General features: G+C 46.2%; 1 protein-coding gene across 1 annotated transcript in view; it reads right to left on the reverse strand.

Annotated features, from left to right (window-relative positions):
- Positions 1-18,924, reverse strand: part of LOC147623569 (putative ataxin-3 homolog) — a 54,705-nt gene extending 35,781 nt beyond the window's left edge. The window contains exon 1 of the mRNA XM_086820139.1: positions 18,518-18,924. Within this exon, the coding sequence (XP_086676265.1) occupies positions 18,518-18,766 (249 nt within the window). The 5' untranslated portion in view covers positions 18,767-18,924. The remainder of the gene's footprint in view (positions 1-18,517) is intronic.
- Between the last annotated feature and the right edge of the window lie 1,298 nt (positions 18,925-20,222).

The following is a 20,222-nucleotide window of genomic DNA, read 5'->3' on the forward strand; positions in this document are numbered from 1 at the left end:
GATGTGCTAGACTTGTGCTCGGAAATGCTAATGTTGTACTCGTTCCATGACTAGGAGATTTGCCCATAACAAATGCACATGCACACATGTTTGCATGTTTGAACCTATTTTTGTGTGAACTCTTTTCGTGTGTTTGCTTACTATCAATGTCCAGTTCACGGGCCTCGAACGCCTACCCATGAACCATGCGATTGCCTTGTATTCTTACGCGTTTTGTGGCTTGTGAACAGGTGGTAAGTGCACTCAAAACTCTTGTATTAATTTATTAAAAATGCTTTGTAATGTTTATAACCTTTGCAGGTTCACATTTATTAAATGTGCGTGGGCATTTTTTTATCAAGTGCTCGGGGCCCAACCAATGGGCACCCTGGTGGCCTGGAAGTCTGGGTGGACACCCCACATGTGGCTAGCCCAAATAGTTGGCCGCCTACTTTTGCATGGTCATGAGATTCTCTCCTCCCTGGCAAGGAATCGTCGAATTCGCCATCTCTCCTGCACACCTACAATCTCCATCGCTTTTGCTCATAGGAGATGCTACACACATCCATTTGAAATTCCGAGACTGCATCTGAGATTAGTAGACTGAAAGCGACCATCTCCAACCCGCCCCGCACACAAAGGCTGAAGGCCAATCTGCCGCAGTTGTACGGCTTCCACGTCATCAAGCTATAGAACAATTCAACATGTGCAAACAACATTTTTGGCCCTTCTCCGTTGGTTGGGTTGTTCCGCTGCTGCTCACCTTCCATCCTGGTGCTATACACTGATTTGGGTGACGTTTGGGCAGCCTATACGCCTATTTGAGCTTTTGGGCAATGCCCATGACCAGCTGGTTTCTCTTGTCGCACTCTGACATCGTCAAAAACTCCGTTGATGCCTGATATTGCGCCTGGGAGTATCCACCGGTGCAAGTTCTCTATTTTCACCATTCCCACATTGTGAGAGTGCAAGCTAGGCGCTAGCATGGACACACCGGTGTTGTGTGTGGACCCAGAACACGAGTGACGTGTTCGCATCTCTCCAGTGAGTGATGAGGAATGGTTGAAAGTCTTCATTGACAGAAATCTACCCCGACAACTATTCTATTTGGAATTTGTATTCATTCATTGTTTATGGAAAATCTGGCAATCATAGCCTGTGGAACATTGTGCAAATAAATAATATACTTGGTATTGAGGGGGTGCCGGGCCGGGTTCCAGCCCCAGTGTGCTGTATTTGTGCATATTTCAGTTTTTCAGCTTTGCTTATGTTTTGTGATGTTTCCATTTCATTAAGTGTTTCAGTAATTGTTATTTACGAGATGGTGCCGCCAAATACGTGCTCACACCCAGCGGGATGAATTACATCCCCGGCCCTGAAAAATCACACGCATTGTCCACTCCACAAGACAATGTCACATAGAGAAAAATAAAGGCCACAGCAAACAACAAATATGCATAATGATGTTGTAAACTTGGAAAACCACCCATCAACTTTCTTGTACACCACGGATATCGCCTAACCTTCATTGTACACCGTGCGTACAAAACCTAATATCCCCAACATCAGGTTTTGTACACCATGCGTACAAAATCGGATATCCCCAATATCCATATGGGCATCGCCCATAAGTTCAAAACATCATGTCATGCCCATCGACTTCATACAGTCAACACCCATATGATCCATTCGCATACCTAGGTCAGTGCATGTAGCAATCAGCCATAGCACAGGTCTGCATGTAGAAGCATCATTAGCATGTAGGCATACATGGGTCTGAGTACAAGTTTGTACTCAAAGCATAGCAGCCCTTGCACATTTCCCCATTGATCTATGGGTACAATCGAAAGCCCTATGGCACTAGGACGCAGGCCGACAGTAGCATAAGGGCATCTTGGGAATGCTCTATGGGCGCCTAGGTCTACCTAACTTACATAGAGGCCTGGCCAACCAAATGGAAAACTTCCCTTTGTCCCCTAGTTGGGCTTGGGCTTGTCTCAGGACAAGCAATGGCGTGATGTTTCGGGTCCTGATAGTGGCTTGGTTAGAAGTGGAAGCAAAACCACTTGCGCGATATGGGAAGTCTTTGATCAAATGATCAATCCCACACTTAGTACAAGTAAGCACTAACATGTCATTAGGCGGTGCTGCCATTGGCTGAGTTTGATGCGCATGAACCACATTCTTGTTAGGACAGTTTGCTATTCAATAGGTCCACTGCAACCAAAACATTGTAGTGGCCCCCTTCTCATATTTGAGTTTGTCTTTACCTTTCCACTGTATCATGGTGTGGAACACTGGTACTGGCGTGTTATTTTGTAAGACATAAATTTCTGGCGCAATCTCTGAAGCTTCCACATAGTACTCACTTTTACATGGATTCATGTGTCCAAAGCAGGCCGACTAGTATATTTTGGATTATTTTCATGTTTGCTTTGTCCCATCAGTTCTGGCCGACAGCCCTTCTGCTGGCCGACCAGCAACCTAGGGCCTATAAAAGCAATCTCCCTTTTCACAGCCATAATTCATTTATCAGAAGTCAAGACATCATGTAGAATTTCAGGCATTAAGTCAGCATACAGATTTCCTTCCTCTCCAGGCAATCATTGAAGGTTCTCTTCATCATTCAGCCAGCATATGTGCAATCTACAACTATCCTGGGGGACTTGCATCAGTGGCCCAAAAGAGTCTTCTACAATGCCCTTGGATCAGTGGATTCTCAGCCGACGTATGGTCTTCCTTGTCCTTCCATTGGGCAGTCTTAGATCTTGTTCTAAAGCATTGTACAACAGTTCTCCAAAGAATTAATATAAGCAAATACTCTTGCTTGCAAGGGGGGCCCTTCTGCGGGTATTTGGGACCCAATACTATGTCGTCTACCTTCTCTCTCTCTCTCTCTCTCTCTCTCTCTCTCTCTCTCTCTCTCTCTCTCTCTCTCCACAGAGAGAGAAGCCCAGATCCGACAGACTCAACTGACCGATTTCTTCCAGAGGACAGCCATGCCAAATCCCACAGTGATGGGCCGAGGGGTCACTTTGAGGAGAGCAGCGGAGATTTGAGCATTGCAGCGTCCACGGGCGCCCGGATACTGACCTTCCCATATACATCGACATATGATCAAGGACATTCGGGCACAACACCAAAGGCGACTACAGGAGAGAGACCAGCCGGGACCCATTGATCTAGCGGCCATCTTGCATATCATTACAACTGGCACGGACATGTATGACATATTACACCCTCCCCCTCACCATAGGATGGAGCTGACTAGGAGCATGCTTGCATTGAGCCTCGTTATATCACCCTGGCATATAGTTGTGCATTTACCCCAGTAGTGCTTCATCCTTATATATGTACATACATCCCGACCTCACAGTAGCAGTTTTCTTTCAGTTTTCTTCCAGTTGTTGTATTGTGCACAGAGCACCATCTGATACTCAGAGATACGACATACATTGTACATGGTTTTGACTCATAGGCCAGTTCTCTTTGGCCTAAGAGAGACGTTAATACAATCTTTCTTTCTTTATTTCTTTCTCGCCCTCGGCCCCCCCGTCGGCCACGATCACCTCATCAGCTCCAGATCCAGGACATGCTCCACCACCATCGAGCTACCTTTCCATGTGACATAGTTGAGGGAGACCTCTTGGTCATACTCATTAGCCCCATGCTTGATATTTTGGAGAGTGGTATACCATCTACTCGGAGCTGATGTTGCTCTCGTGTTTCTATGTTCTTCGTATTCCATGATGAGTTTCCATGGACAGTTTTGTATCACCCCAGTGAGACAGCTATGTTTATGTTTTCTTTCTGTTTTATTTTCCATTCCATGATGAGATATGCCATGGACATTATTGTATCACTTTGGTCTCATAGGCCAGTTTGGCGGTGTTCTCTAAGGAGCAGATTTTTTCTTGGAGGTACAGAGTTAGACGACATCCTTTCTTGGGCTGAAGAGGGAGCACATTGTGTGGACTAGTGTGATACAGATTGGGTTGGAGATATGGACATCTGGTGGTTCATTTTTTTGGATTTTGCTGACTTCTGGATCGGGAGCAGTTTCTTGGAGTAAGTGGCATAGGCGGGAGCAGATCAACTTCTCGACTTGCTTTGGAGGTTTCCTTTTCCAGCTCCTTGGACCGGTTTCTCTCCCACGATCGGATCTGAGAGGGGGTGTTAGCATTATTCATCTCCTGGCAGTGTACCCAAGTTGTGTATCAGTGGTGCCCAGATTTATCCAGGGCAACATCATATTTTTCCCTCTACTCAAGGCCCTTGGTTGTAGGGTTGGCCACCCATTTTTCACATGTTTATTTTGTCCAGACGTGGGTCTTTTTTTCTAGAGCCAATCGGCCAGCTCCAGTAGGAGCTATATAAGGCCAGGCTCTTTCTCACTTGTAGACACCTTGACAGGGGCTTCCAGGCCCGGGTCCTCCCTCAGGGGAGTTGCTCATCATGCCCTCACTTACGGGGACCACCCCTTGCACAGGGTTGTTTGTATCATTGCTTCTTCATCATTATGCAGATTCGTTTTCTTTCTCTGTGCCTATGTCTCACGCTTTTCGCTGCGCACTTTTGGCATGGTATCAGAGCGAAAAGGCTGAAGTCTCCTGCTGATGGCCTTGGCCAAGATCTTATAGGTTGTCCCTAGAAGAGTGATGGGTCTCCACTGCCAAATCTCCAATCTGTCACCACCCTCCTTGGGAATCAAGTGAATCAAGCCCTCTGAGAACCTCTTTGGCATGGCACCTGTGATCATAATCTCATTGAAGGCAACTCGAAGGCCACCTTCCATGAGGTCCCAATGGCGAAGAAAGGAGACTGGAAGCCCGTCCGCCCCCGAGCATTTGCCCTTGGGAAGTGCCATCACTGCCTCCGCCAACTCCTCAACAATAAATGGTGTCAATAAGAATGACTGAAGAGAAGGGGGAACCACCTCCCTCGTATGCCACCAGACCCTCTCACGTGCGTCCACCACATGTGGAGATGCTGGGGCACCTCTGAGGAGGGATCGAAAAAAGTCCATGGCTATTTCTCACCCGGGGGGATCTGAAACAATAGCTCCATCCCGGCCATGCAACCTGCGAATACCGTCTCTCCTCCTGTGGGGGCCGGCTATCTCAAGAAATCTCCTGTGACTCTATCGCCTACCTGAGTCCAGAAAGAGGCCCTAGCGTGACACATGTACTCCACCCTCCTCTCCTCTATGGATCTAATCTCCGTGCAAGCGGCGGCAAAAAGCTGACTCTTGATCCACTAGCTATCTGGGGACCTCTCCTAAAGCCGCTGTAAAGAGGCAAGATGACTCCTCAAACTCCTCTCCTGCTCCCGAAAACCCTCCGATCGGCTCTGGGCTGCCTCCTACAAGAAACTGTTGATCTCCCCTAAGCCCTCATCCAATGTGTACGCATCAGAGCTTGAAAGAAAACCCAATCCCGTCCATATCTGCTCTATCCTGCTACATGTCTCGGGGTCCTGACTGAGGCTGTCCGGAATCCTCGAGCTCACATGCCTGTCGTGCCTCCAGGGGTCCTCTAAGGACATAATAACTAGGGCGTGATCAAAAAATGAAGTGCCTGCCAAAATACCTACCAATCATACCCCCTCAACTGCAAGCCCACTCATCAACATAAAACCTGTCTAGTCTAGAGAGGTTGGGGCCGGTGCTCTTCCTGTCTGATCTCGAGAAGCAAAGGCTCTCCGAGGGCTACGCCCAAACTCTGGAAGATGCCAAGGAACCTGTCCCCTGACTGCAAGAATCATCTCCTCCTAGGCTGAATACTCTGCTCTTGAAACTATGGCCGCGCCACCTCCAAGTTTGTTCTCTGCTGCCTCTATCATTTTAAAGTCACTAAAAATCAACCCGAGGGAGGGCCTGCCGGACTGAGCTCCAAAACAGGGCTCTACCTACAGCAACGTTCAGAGCATAAAAGTTAAGAGCCAACGCTATCCTCTCCAATAGTAATGGTAATCCACTGTGCACGCCTTGGGACAATGACTCCTGAGCCAGTCACTGCCGGCAGCAACTGCTTACTGATAGATATACACACCCCTCCCTGCATCCCAGAGGGGCCGAAGGATGGGGACTAGAAAGTGTGACTCCTGCTTGGAAGAATCTCCCTGCATCTGTGGGTGCGCCCCTTTGAGAGACGATGCTCCTAGAGGAAAAGAATGTCGATGGGTCCCCCCACTATGGCCCTCTGAAGCTCGCCTCGTAGGACGCCTTGTCTATGAAAGCACTGAGGCTCCCCTAAACCCTGAATGTTCCATGAAACAATTTGCATATCAATCTCTTCGTGATGCGGCACTAGCGGAACTGCCCTCCACTCAAATAGTCTTGGGCGAGGGTTTAGACGGGGAATAATCACAATCTTGCGGGGGCGAAGGCGCGCCAAGTGGGCACTAATTTTGTCCTCCATGTGACGCCACTCAGTACGAGCGCGCACATATGCATACTCCGGATTCCATCGATCATAGCGGAGGTATCTGAAAGAGGAGGGAAGAGGTACCGCAACAGAAGTATGCATGAATACAAAGAGCAACACCTCCAGACCAGAGACTACCATCATGCGAAGATTGTGGAGGGATATTCCCAAGACAACCCGAGAAATCCGGTCATTCGTGGGCCTTTGTCAAGCCTACAGCACACATATGGACAAGTTTTCTAACCTTGCAGCACCTTTGGTAGGCCAGTGGCTTATTATAACCGCAAGTTGAATACAACCAAAAAGAATTATTCGATATGTGACAAAGAGCTTTTGGAGGTGATAACAACACTTAAACCTTTACAGGAGAGATTTCTCAGTTAAGACAGATCACCAAGGACTTGAATGGTTGCAAACCATGCCCAATGCCCAACGGAGTGACAACCAATCCAGATGGAGTCAATTGTTTCAACAGTTTGGGGGAATGATTGAATACGTCCCTGGTAACAATAACCCCGTTGCCGATGCTCTCAGTCATAAAGGCACGATTCAAACATTGCAAGAGTCACTGTGCTAGAAATTCAAGGAAAAGACTTGGAAAGCATGAAGGCACAGTATCCGAATTTGGAAGAATTCGGGACTCAGTATCAGTTGGCCCTCGGTTCAGAACCAAGCCACTATAGTATACAGGATGGCAGGTTGTTTTTCAAGAACCGCCTATGTGTACTCAAAGACAAGCGCCATGTATTTCTCCATGATGCCCATGATTCTCTTGTCGGAGGTCATAAAGGTATCAACAGTACAGTGGAGAAGTTAGAGAGGTCATTTTGTTGGCCCAACATGCGACGGGATGTCTACCAACTGTTAGCAGTCATCTCCTGTCTGTACATTACACACTAGGGCCTCTGTTGTGGGTGTGCCCGCCCAGTTAGGTGTGTCTCCATTTTCCCCACTTTCCATGGTGTTTTCCCAATTTTGCTGGATGTGGGAGGGCTCTCTTTTTTGCTGTCGGCTGCTGTATTCTGCTGGCCGACTGGACATTTGCTACCCGACCTGTTTTCAGTACTGGCCGACTGAGCTTTTCCTGGCCGATTGATGTTTTTTCTGGTCGTGAGCATATGGGGCTGCTGCCGGCCTGTTTTGGGCTGGCCGACCAGCAGCCTAGGGCCATATATATTGGCCCTGCCCCCCACACTCTATTGTACCGGATCTTGTATATAGCAGATTTTATACAGCTTCTCTCTCTCTCTTTTGCGTTTGCTCTTCTATGCTCAATTCTGTGTTCAGATTCAGGCTGATGGTTCTCTCCTGCGTTTGCTCGTCATCAGCATAGAGTCCTGCTACGTGTGCTCTCAGGTTTCTGTCTCATATCCGCTGCGTATTCCGACATGGTATCAGAGCCCCAGGTGGCTTGAAGCTTGGAGATATTGGAGAGCTTGCGGGACTGTTGATTTCTTGAAGACCTTAGACAGCTTGCAGGAGATTTGAAGAGCTTGTGGGACTGCTGGTTTTTGGTGCTGATTGGAGATCTCTTGGGCTGTTCGGGACTTGGAGATCGGGTAGAAGGCGGCCACCGTTTGACAGCCACCTTGCATATTACTTGCAGCCTCTTCTTCGTTTTTTTTCCCACCCACCATCCCTTCACAAGACCAAGGTAACCCCCTGAGATGGCTGAGAAGCACGTGAAGATCCCTACTCTCCCCACGTTCCCGGTGGATCGACAGTTGGATAGGACCAACTATGGCATCTGGAAGGTTATGATGGAGTCTGTATTGGAGTCTTATGACTTGGCTGATTTCATTATTGTTGGTGTTCCTATCAGAATACGCAGCGGAGATGATGACCAGATCTGGAAACAGCAAAACGCAGTGCAGAAAAAAAACAGCACAAGAGATAGAGAGGTAGAGGCGTGTAACTCTGATCTATATACACAAGAAGATCTCGAAAAAGGTACAACATGGAATGGGGGCCATGGGGCCATTTTATATGGCCCCAAATACCCAATCGGCCTGTGCTAAAGGCAGCCGACTGGCCCTGAACCTCCATGACCAGCAAAAGCCTCCAATCGGCCAGCTAAACTGAGTCGGCCAGAACAGAAATGTGGTCGAGTACATGAAGGTTCAGTCGGCCAGCATAAAGGCTCTCCTGCCAACACACAGAAGCCACCCAAGCCATAGAAAAATGGGAAAAAATAGGGGAAAAATACGGAGAGTGGGGAAAAATGAGAAAACACCTAATAAGGGCGGGCACACCCACAACAGAGGCCCTGGTGTATAAAACTAGATAGGAGATGACTTCTAAAACCCACTCTTAGCTCCTGGCTGTGAAACCAACCACAGGGAGCTGGGGTGCCGCCTGAGTAAATCTTGAGATAGCGACTTCGTGAAGAGGTCCACCGTACTGTCCTCCTTCGAACAGAACTCTAGCAAGATGTCATCAGCAACGATCTGTTCACGAACAAAGTGCCTCTGGATGACCATGGGTTCCTCCAGTGGAAGCCCAAACCTGCAATGCAACCTCTGCATCCTCACCACCTCACAAGCAGCATCACAAACAGCCCGGTACTCTGCCGCTGTCCGTGACAAGGCAAAAGATGACTGCCTCTTACTGCTACGTAAAAACTGCTCCTGGGCCTGAAGTAGATCTCCTCGTGTCCGGATCTCCTCCCCAAACTGAGTCACTCCAACCGTGGAGTCCCCTCCTGTGTAAAAGAGTCCATGATCCTTTGCATGCCGCAAAAACCACAGGAAACGCAATCCTGCCTCCCAAAGAGTCATCCGCAACCATGAGCTCAACTGCCTCATTAGGAAGCTCCCGTCCAATCTAGTGTCCATCAACCAGATCAATGAACCATTCTGCTTCTGAGTCAAAGAGGCATCACACTGCTCACAAGGATCAACACCTATTACGGTGCAAAAACAAGTCCTGCAAACCTACTAAAGACCACGCAAGGCCTTCTGAAACCTGTCAACCACCCCCTCTGAATCCGGAACCACAAAGCCTGGAGAAACCACCTCCTTCTGCAAGTAATCAATTGCCACCTGCCTGGCTTTCCGAAAGGTCCCCGCGGAAAGAACATCCTCATCTACAGGAGGTTCTTTGTCCCGAATACTACGAGACATCAGAGCATAAGTTACCTGTTCAGTTTCCTCTGAGACTGACGAACACAAGAACTACCAACATCAGTACTGGAAAGTTCCTGCCAACTGCTACCATCTACTGGCAAGCTATCCACCATCTGGTCCCGGAAAGCATGCACCTGCAGCGTATCCACACTCAAGTGGCCATTACCAGACTGCCACTCATCACAAACCTGAGGACCTGGGAGAGAGAGTGCTGAAAGCTTGTAAATGCCATTCTCCACTCCGCCTTCCCAAACCACCTGGCATGTTGCTTTGTCCCGGAGAGCAACAAAATGCTCATCAAACTCTACCCGTACGCCAGTCTTGCAAACCTGATGCACCGACAAAACAGATGAAAACCAAGTGATGGAACATACAACACCTGGGAGAAATGCTTCCCCCCTCTGCCATCGGGAACTATCTCCATCCTGCCCTCACTGTGAACTGGGATAGTGGACATATCCCCAGTAAGAATGTGACCAGAATACTTGCAGAGATCCTGTAAACCAGAGCGGGAAGAAGTCATGTGCTTGGAAGCACCACTGTCTAGAATCCACTCCCGAGTATCCATTGCGGAAAATCCTCCAATCTCCTCCCTACCTGAAGAAAATGAAACATCGGTGTCCACCACCTCCAGGTGTACAAAAGCCGAAGTCTTCATGATTGCTGCTTCTCGGTCTTCCGCCTCGGACACTGCCTCCAATAGTGGCCTTTCTCACCACAATCATTACAGGTCCTCTCTGCCTTTAGTTTCTCGCGGTCAGTAGCGGACTTGTTCTCAGAAGACTTCTCCGACGAAGCCTTCCCTTTGCCCGTGTTACGGCCTTTCGACCGTTGGCCAGTTAAGGCATCCGAACCTCCACCCTGAGGAGGGTTCGTGAATTGTTCCTCCTGGTCCAGGACCATGGGCACAAGCTCCTCCCACGTGATGGTGCTAAGCCTGCCCACTGGTAATCAAAGACGAGTAAAATGCTGAGTACGAAGAGGGCAAATGTGACAGCAACGTTATGGCCATGTCCTCTGACGATATCTCCTTCCCAGCCTGAAGAACTTCCTGCTGAAGAGCCTGCAGCTTGTTAATATGCTCCCGCATCGTCGACGACTTTGCAGGGTTCATAACCCACATCTGTACTTCCAAGGAAATCCTCTTCATGGGCGATACCCTGTTGTAAAGAGAGGCCAAATGCTGCCATATACCTCTGGCCAGCGTCATATGCTTTACATGATTGATTACCTGCGGTGTGCAGTTGAGAAAGATAAACGAACGGACCCTGGCGTTGACACGATCCCACATCTGTGTCTGAGCCTCCCGGTCCTTTCGGATCAACGGTAACTCCCCTTCCTCTACTTCCGGCCGTGGAACCCCAACAATGACGAAATCAGCGAGGTCGTAAGACTCCAGAACAGATTCCATCATAACCTTCCATATGCCGTCGTTGCTCCCGTCCAACTGACGGTCCACTGGGAACGTGGGGAGTGTCGGGATCTTCACATGCCTCTCGGCCATCTCAAACAGATCTGCCATTGCGGGGATGTACTCTGAAAAGGGTGGGTGGGTGGGAACAAAGAAGAACTAACGCCTGCAAGTGGCTGTCCAGCAAATCAGCCCGCCGTCCTCTTGCTTATACATTAGTGACACCAACCTTGATGTATGCAGCAGCGGTTTGAGCACCAGGGCTTGCAGCCTCCACATGGGTACAGCTGGAGAGACCACAGATCTTGATGCTCTCAAGGATGATACGCAACAAACCATCCGTCCCGCACGACATTGTTTGAGCTGAGTTTGCTGCACCACCTATGGCAGTGGAGGCATTGTTCCAGACGATCTCCTTTATATACAGGATGAGGGAGATGCCCACGGAGAGATTATCCCGCCGAGCTTTTGAGGCATCCAGACACCTGGCCGAGGCTGGACACATTGGATCTTGGTATGCACAAATGCTACAGTGGTTCTCACATCATGGGATAGACATTGAGCGGTTGCCACCTTTTCAGTATGATCAGTCTGCTCCACGGGGTTACCTCTCTCTCAATGAGAGGAACAGAGTGATGAGACAGGACATATGGCAGCGCTACATACAGGAGACATGGACAGCACCAGAGAGCCCACTACCACCGAAGATGCTGTATTACAGAGACCACTTTATGAGCATCTCAAGGGATGGGTTTATACAGCGACCGCGGTATATGGATGTATACATGCCACACAACTCTCGCGTTGCTATTGGACAGCTACGAGTCTCATCACATCAGCTAGAGATTGAGGCTGGGAGAGCGGCACGGGTTCCCAGAGCCAAGCGGATATGCAGATTGTGCCGCAAGGAGGTGGAGACTGAGGATCACTTTGTATGTAGATGTAGAGCCCACCAGGGGGTCAGAGATAGATATGCAAGATTGTTTGAGGAGCACTCTTCACTACATCAGTTGATGGAGGCCTCGGACCAGCGAGACAGGTTGGCAGACTACTACTAGAGCTTCATAGTTCTCGAGAGACTCCTCCAGACACCTGCTCCCACTAGGGATGGGAGACAGTCCCAACTCACAGATTTCTTCCAGAGAGCTATGCCAGTGCCAGCTGATGTACCACGTGGGGTGACTGCACAGAGAGCAAAGGAATTGGGAGCTAGGAGGAGACCTAGACAAACTGGACATAGAGCACCCCGACTCCGTCACCGAGAGATAGCAGCTATCCGGATGAGACACCAGATGGAGACACAGGAGAGGCTAGCTCGCTTCAGGGTACATGTTCACGCCACTCACAGCCTCAGCATCGGCGATGTATGATATCTTATATCCCTCTTATGGCACTGGATGGAGTTAGACATAGATCTGCATAGCATGCTTGTACTACCCCTTCAGCATATAGAGATGCATCTTGCCTTAGCACTCCATCCACATCCCCACCCCCCTTTATATTGTTTGTATATGGGCTCCACCGATCCATGATGATTCACAGTTGTATCCAGACACATGCACACTTTTTCTTTTCTTTCTTTTCCTTTTCTTTATTTTTTCTTTTCTTCCGATGACCGGAAGAACACAGTTGTATTATTTTTTGTCTCATAGGCCGACTTTGGCGTCTCGTAGACGTTAATATATCTTTCTTTCTTTCTTTCTCTCTTCTGCGTTTTCTCTTCTACGCTCAGTTCTGTGTTTAGATTCAGGCTGGTGGTTCTCTCCTGCGTTTGCTTGTCCTCAGCATAGAGTCCTGCTACGTGTGCTCTCAAGTTTCTGTCTCATATCCGTTGTATATTCCAACACCAATACGTCCAAGCATGACAAATATGTCAAAAAGCGAAAGTTCCACATATGAAAGAGGTAGGGTTACTTCAGTTTTTGCCTATCCCAGAGGGACCTTTTCACGACATCAGTATGGACTTCGTAGGCCCTCTTCCCGCATCATCTGGATCTAGAAACACACAGTGCATGATTGTTGTGGACAGATTCAGTAAGTTCTACATGCTCATTTAATGCAAGCAGACAACCACAGCCGAGGACATAGCTTGCTTGTTCATTCGATTTTGGTACCCCATTGGTGGTTTACCACAGACAATCACATTAGACAGGGATCCGAAATTCACGTCCCATTTTTGGAGAGCATTGTTTGACAACTTTGGAACTAAGTTACAGCTGTCCAATGCATTCCATCCACAGACAGACGGCCAAACAGAGATATATAATCAATTGGCCTTTCATGTTCTAAAATCATACTGCCATGACCAACAGTCGAAATGGGAACAATATCTTCCATTGGTACAAACAATCCTAAATGATACTCACTCATCGAGTATTGGCCGAACGCCGTATGAGGCAACATTAGGTCGTCGGTTCTCCTCTCTTTTGACAAGATGTGTATCACCATCCCTAGAGGCCAATAAGACTACCGAAACATTTTCGAAAATTATTGCTTCAGTTAAGGAGTGCCTTGCCAAAGCTCAGGAAACTTATACCCGACAAGCCAACAAATCCAAGAGAGATGTCAATTTTAAGGAAGGGGATTGGGTATATCTCCGGATCATGAAGCAACGGTTGAAGCAAGTGGCAAGCGTTGTCCCAAGCTTTCATTCCGTATTTTCGGCCCTTTTCTAGTCATTCAGAAGTTAAGTGATGTCTCTTTGAAGTTAAAGTTGCCAGAAAGTTGGACTATGCACAATGTTTTTCATGTTTCTTTGTTGAAGCAATATGTAGGTCCAACATTGCAGGATGTATCAGAAGAGCAACAACCAGATATGATCAACGAGGCAGAAGTCAAAGCCGGAACAAATTCTCCTCCGGATATGGAAGCATGGTTCCAGTCGAAGAATAAGACAATTTTATATGAAGTTCAAGGACCGAGGAACCCATGAAGCAATATGGCTGGATGAAGAGTTCTTTCAAGAGTACCCCAGTTATTGGCGGACTACATGGAAGCCCTAAACCTACCTCACCAAGCTAAGTAGGAGGGAATGTCACGTGCACCCTACACAGGGGTAAAGGGTGACACACTGGCATCATCATCAATGCAACATTTGTAGAGAAATAAGCACCTTTTTCAGGAATATTTGTCATACCCCGTGACCCCATTGTGAGCCCTTAGTCCAATGACAGTCAGGCATGAGCTATGTAGGTCAATCTCTGAGCCATAGAGATCAGTTTGGAGTCACTCCTCTTAACCCACTTGGAGAACCCCATCAAATAAGTGTGTAGCAGTCAGCCATAGCATAGGTGTGCATGTAGCAGCATCATTAGCATGTAGGCATACATGGGCTTAAGTACGAGTTAGCAGCCCTTACACATTTCCCCATTGATCTATGGGTACAGTCGGCACTGGGCCACCCTAGGGCGGCCGACAGCAACATAAGAGCATCTTGGGCATGCTCTATGGGTGCCTAGGTTTGTCCAACCTACATGAAGGCCTGGCCAACCAAATGAAAAAGGGCATTTACATGGATTCATGTGTCCAAAGCAGGCCGACCAGCATATTTTGGATTGTATTCATGTTTGCTTTGTCCCATCAGTTCTGGCCAACCAATAGCCTAGGGCCTATAAAAGCAGTCGCCCTGTTCACAGCCATAATTCATTCATCAGAAGTCAAGACATTAAGCAGAATTTCAAGCATCAAATCAACATACAGATTTGTTTCCTCTCCAGACAATCATTGAAGGTTCTCTTCAACATTTAGCCAGAATGTACAGTCCTACAGCTATCCTGGACTTGCATCAGTGGCCTAGAAGAGTCTTCTACAGTGCCCTTGGATTGGTGGATTCTCGAATCTCAGCTGACGTACGATCTTCCTCATCCTTGCGTTGGGCAGTCTTAGACCTTGTTCTAAAGCATTGTATAGCAGTTCTCCAAAGAAGTAATATAAGTAAATACTCTTGCTTACAACAGGGGGGGAGAGAGGGGGGGAGCTTCTATGGGTATTTGGGACCCCATACTGTGTCGTCTACTCTCTCTCTCTCTCTTCTTTTTTTTCCGTAATAGAAGATATATTGCCATTTGTAAATTCTCTCTCTCTCTCTCTCTCTCTCTCTCTCTCTCTCTCTCTCTCTCTCTCTCAATGAATGGATGCTAAAGATCTCACCAAAGTAAAGGTTTAAAGAAGGCTTGTTGTGCGTTACCATGATCAACCTCATTGCATGAAACAATATGTCCCAAAGGGAAATGGTGGTTGAGACATAAAGGCGTCATGCAATACTAGTAAGATCTCACCAAAGTAAAGGTTTAAATAAATAAGACTGCTTGTGTGTTACCACGATCAACCTCAGTGCATGTAACAATATGTCCCAAAGGGAAATGGTGGTCGAGACACACAAGCGTCATGCAATACTGGTGGATACTAATTTGGTGCAACAATTCTAAGAAGTAATCTTCTCGTGTGCTACTAGAAGATACTCATGAGTCATAGGCCTACCGTGTTTCCTTTTGAGAGTGGTCGGACAAATGGAAAGTGTTGGATATGGTGAAAGTTGGTCATCACCAAGTTTCTTTGCAAGTTTTTGTGCCAATGCAGCGAGAATGTGAGCCTTCACAATAGACGCAGTGATTTCACAGACTAGTCACAATGTTCGGGATCTTGGGTACCTTGAATAAGCTTGCTTAGATCTTTTCCTTCTATGGACGAGCACTTTATGTGGACACCGTGCAACTAAGGATAGCTGCAATGCAAGTGGGGGAGAATCTAACACCCCTCCATGTATTCCAAGCACATGTGGCAACCACAGCCAGCAGTCATGTAGGCCTGGACAACACCACCTAGGTGTCATCGAGCAACCACACGTGAAAACGATTACATTTATGTGGGTTGTCCTCTACTAGACCTTGCTGATTGGGCATGAGGACCCCTATTCATACATGCGTTGGATATTCAATCACTCATCTCACACCTTTTGAGCAATTTATCCCTCTAGATCGTTTCTCTTCATCACACTGACCTGGGGCAAATCTACACTAGTAACATTTTGCACTTGAAGAGTATTATATACCTAGATGAATCCAGAAACATGCCCAAATTCACCTTTTAGGAACGTGCATGTTATATACTCATGGTAGTCAACCCACAAGAGTCCAAGACTATATAACTATCAACTCCATTATGCATAGTACGTACTAGATACTACGACATCCCCACTACCATCATCAGTGCCCAATAGTGGGTGTAGAACTCTCTATCAAGATATGCTCTCACACACGCACTCCACACACACACACACACATATAAGAGCATATATTCACACAAAGCCCTTCGTACTGAGTTTCTGTCAAACCTCCGGAGATGCAGGGCAGACTCAGCCATAATGAAACCTAGCACTAAGGGAAGTAGCAAATAGAAAGAATTAGTACAACAAATAAGTAGTTGATAGGGCAAATGCACCGCTAAGCCTAGCAAATAGAAAGAATTAGTACAACAAATAAATAGTTGATAGGGCAAATGCACCACTAAAGATGGAAAGAATTAGCACAATATCAACTGCCCGCAACTCGGACAAAAACTTCACAATGTGAAATCCGCATGTCCGCTAATACGGCTAAATTATATACCTAGATGAATCCAGGAACATGCCCAAATTCACCTTTTAGGAACGTGCATGTTATATACTCCTGGTAGTCAACCCACAAGACTATATAACTAGCAACTCCATTATGCATAGTACGGACTAGATACTATGACATCTCCACTAACGTCATCAGTGCCCAATAGTGGATGTAGAACTCTCTATCAAGATATGCTCTCACACACACACTCCGCACACGCGCACACACGCACACATATAAGAGCATATATTCACACAAAGCCCTTCGTACTGAGTTCCTGTCAAACCTCCGGAGATGCAGGGCAGACTCGGCCATAATGAAGCCTAGCACTAAGGGAAGTAGCAAATAGAAAGAATTAGTACAACAAATAAGTAGTTGCTAGGGCAAATGCACCGCTAAAGATGGAAAGAATTAGCACAATATCAACTACCCGTAACTCGGACGAAAACTTCACAACATGAAATCTGCATGTCCGCTAATACGGCTGAATTATATACCTAGATGAATCCAAGAACATGCCCAAATTCACCTTTTAGGAACGTGCATGTTATATACTCATGGTAGTCAACCCACAAGACTATATAACTATCAACTCCATTATGCATAGTACGGACTAGATACTACAACATCCCCACTAACGTCATCAGTGCTCTCACACACGCACTCCACACACACACACACACACATACACATACAAGAGCATATATTCACACAAAGCCCTTCGTACTGAGTTTCTGTCAATCCTCCGGAGATGCAGGGCAGACTCAGCCATAATGAAGCCTAGCACTAAGGGAAGTAGCAAATAGAAAGAATTAGTACAACAAATAAGTAGTTGATAGGGTAAATGCACCGTTAAAGATAGAAAGAATTAGCACAATATCAACCCATTTTCTTATAAAGTATTGTTGTACCCCATTTTCTTATACATAATATACAATAGTTTAGGTACTTGTATGTTATACATGTGTCTCTCTACTCTCTTGTACTATCTTCTCTCTTATTAATTTGCACATTAGGCACAAGTCCACCACACATGTGGAACACACATATACAAATTTTTTAACTGAACAAGTTCCTCTTCTGAAACCACTCTCAATATCTCTTTCAATCTACTCACATGACCGACCAAGTGAATTGTCACCCTTGGTGGCAATTCCAATTTATAGGCCATATCATTGCATTCCTTAATGGTTGCATATTATACTTCTTGCCACCAGAAGTGACTTGTGAACTTCGTATCACAACCACTAACAATGTTCTATGGTATACCATATAAACTAAACAGCTTTTCCCCTTCCCTCCCCCAACCTTCCTTGTTGATGTGCCGTTTCCTTTTCTGTTTTTGCCTCTTGGAAATTTCCGTTTCTCCTATTTACATTTACGTTTCTCAGTTTCCCTCAACTATGATCTATGGGGCTCTAGGTTGATAGGACACAAGACGATCTACCAACCTCATGTTTGGCTGCATATTATCTTTGTATCACAACCACTAACAATGTTCTATGGTATACTAAACTACACAGCTAGTCCTAGGCAATCCCACTCAATAGAGTCCCATGAAAGACTATGTTTTCCATTTTACACTTTTTTTCCCCAACTAATATATGTATTAAGAGCATTTCCCTAGTAATAATTTATTTGAGACAACATACTTAAAAGAGAAATGATTTTTTAATAATAGTCTCTAAAAGCCACCAAAGTGACTTTTTTTCCTTAAAAGACTAGTGTTAATACCCTATGGGCGGCCAGAGACCAATTGGAGATAAAGCAGGGCAATAAGCATGAAAAGGTGCAACAACAATGGCGAACCAGCAAGCCTATAATCAAGAATTATCAGCTATCAATGTGTTGATACACTCAGATACATACAAACATAGTATACAAATGTAAACGTGTTTAACAAAAGCAAGCCTATAATCAAGAATTCTCAGCCACCCACACACACACACATGCAGAAGACCCTTCATACGAAGGTACCTGAATGCTGAAGTTTCCATCGAGGGAGACATTGGAGGAGTCTTCCCCCAAGAGGTGGGCATAGTCGGAGGGGGCTGCACTGCTGCTGCCCATCACCATCTGCATCTCCCTCTTGTCGAGGTCAGCTGCCATGGCCGCAAGGTCCAACTCCGAGAAGAAGGGTCCCTGCAGCACAGTGTTCACACAGTGCACTCCACACAGCTTGGACTCCTGCACTTCGTGGTACAGGATCACCCCCGAGCCGGCCATCTCTATTCCGGACCACTCAGAAAAACACAACCTTCTAAATCTGAATGATTAGCCTCGCAGTGCCTCGCGAAGGGATGCTAGGCTAAGCTGCGTTTACAGCTGACCAAAAAGTTTTGTTGCCGCATTATTATCATGGAGCCTTAATATGACAAAAGCTAAGATTTCTTTCTTCTTTTTTTCTTTTGGCTCGGTTGGAAATTTCAAAGTACAAAACTCTCACACACACACTAGATGCCATCACTTGCATAGAGACCCATCTGTCAAACTCCTTCCTTCCCACCAGTGTCTATCTACATTTCTCACTTTTCATTTCTTTTAACCAAAAATATAAATTACAAGAGTATATATATATATTCTAGAAACCTGACATTTCTCACTTTTCATTTCTTTTAACCAAAAATATAAATTACAAGAGTATATATATATTATAGAAACCTGTGAAGAATCCATCAATTTTTATTTCATTTCTTTTAACTGAAAAATCTAAATTACAAGAGTACATGAAATGTGAAGAATACATTAATTTTCGGCCCTAATGTAAGGGGCACTAGTTTGGCCACTTTACATGTGGCACACAATCCTCCCCCCACCCACCTGCACATGCTCCACTGTCACCATCGTCGTCTCCTTCCCCTCTAGACATCCACCCTTGCAGCCTCTCCTCTACCCGCTTTCCTCTCCTTATGCAATCAAACAAATGCTTACACAATCTTTCGACAAAGTGAGAAAGAGAGACAAGAACAAAGAGAGTGAGAGAGATAGAGAGAGAGACTCTCACCCCTCCCTGCTCTATTGTCCAGGTGCACACCAACATGATCATGATATTAGCCAAACTCAAGGACTTCATGGTCTATGAATGGAGTATGAGGTGATCGGGTTGAACATCCTCCCCTGACCCCTCTCTCTCTCTCTCTCTCTCTCTCTCTCTCTCTCTCTCTCTCTCTCTCTCTCTCTCTCTCTCTCTCTCTCTCTCTCTCTCTCTCTTAAACGTCACATCCACTCCTCTCTCAAAAGGCTCTACCCTCATAGAGCATAATTCAAAGAACTTTGAAAATGATTTATTTTTATCTTTTGTAAATGGTAGTTCCTCGTATAGATATCATATTGTAACAAGATATTTTCTCCAATAATTTATGTAAGCTTTCTCACTCAAACAAAAGCATATAAATCAAAATTATCATTTCACCATAACACAGCATAAGGAAGAAAAATAATCAACAAGACCAAGAACAAAAGCATTAGGTGCAATCTCCTCCCCGATGTGTGTGGCTCTCCTTCCACACATGGTATTTAAATCATATTCATACTTTTAGTCCATAGAGCCATAAATAATACCTATTCCACTTTTGGGCTTTTGCTTTACAATAAATAACTTTCCCTAAAGTTTCTAAGGTTTTCATGTGATAAAACCATGGCCCAACAACTTATACAAATGGACCAATGCTTACAAATTCAC

The sequence above is a fragment of the Cibotium barometz genome, chromosome 26 (genome assembly GCF_041138505.1).
Source record: "Cibotium barometz isolate CiBa-2024 chromosome 26, ASM4113850v1, whole genome shotgun sequence".
In the NCBI taxonomy this organism is placed as follows: Eukaryota; Viridiplantae; Streptophyta; class Polypodiopsida; order Cyatheales; family Cibotiaceae; genus Cibotium; species Cibotium barometz.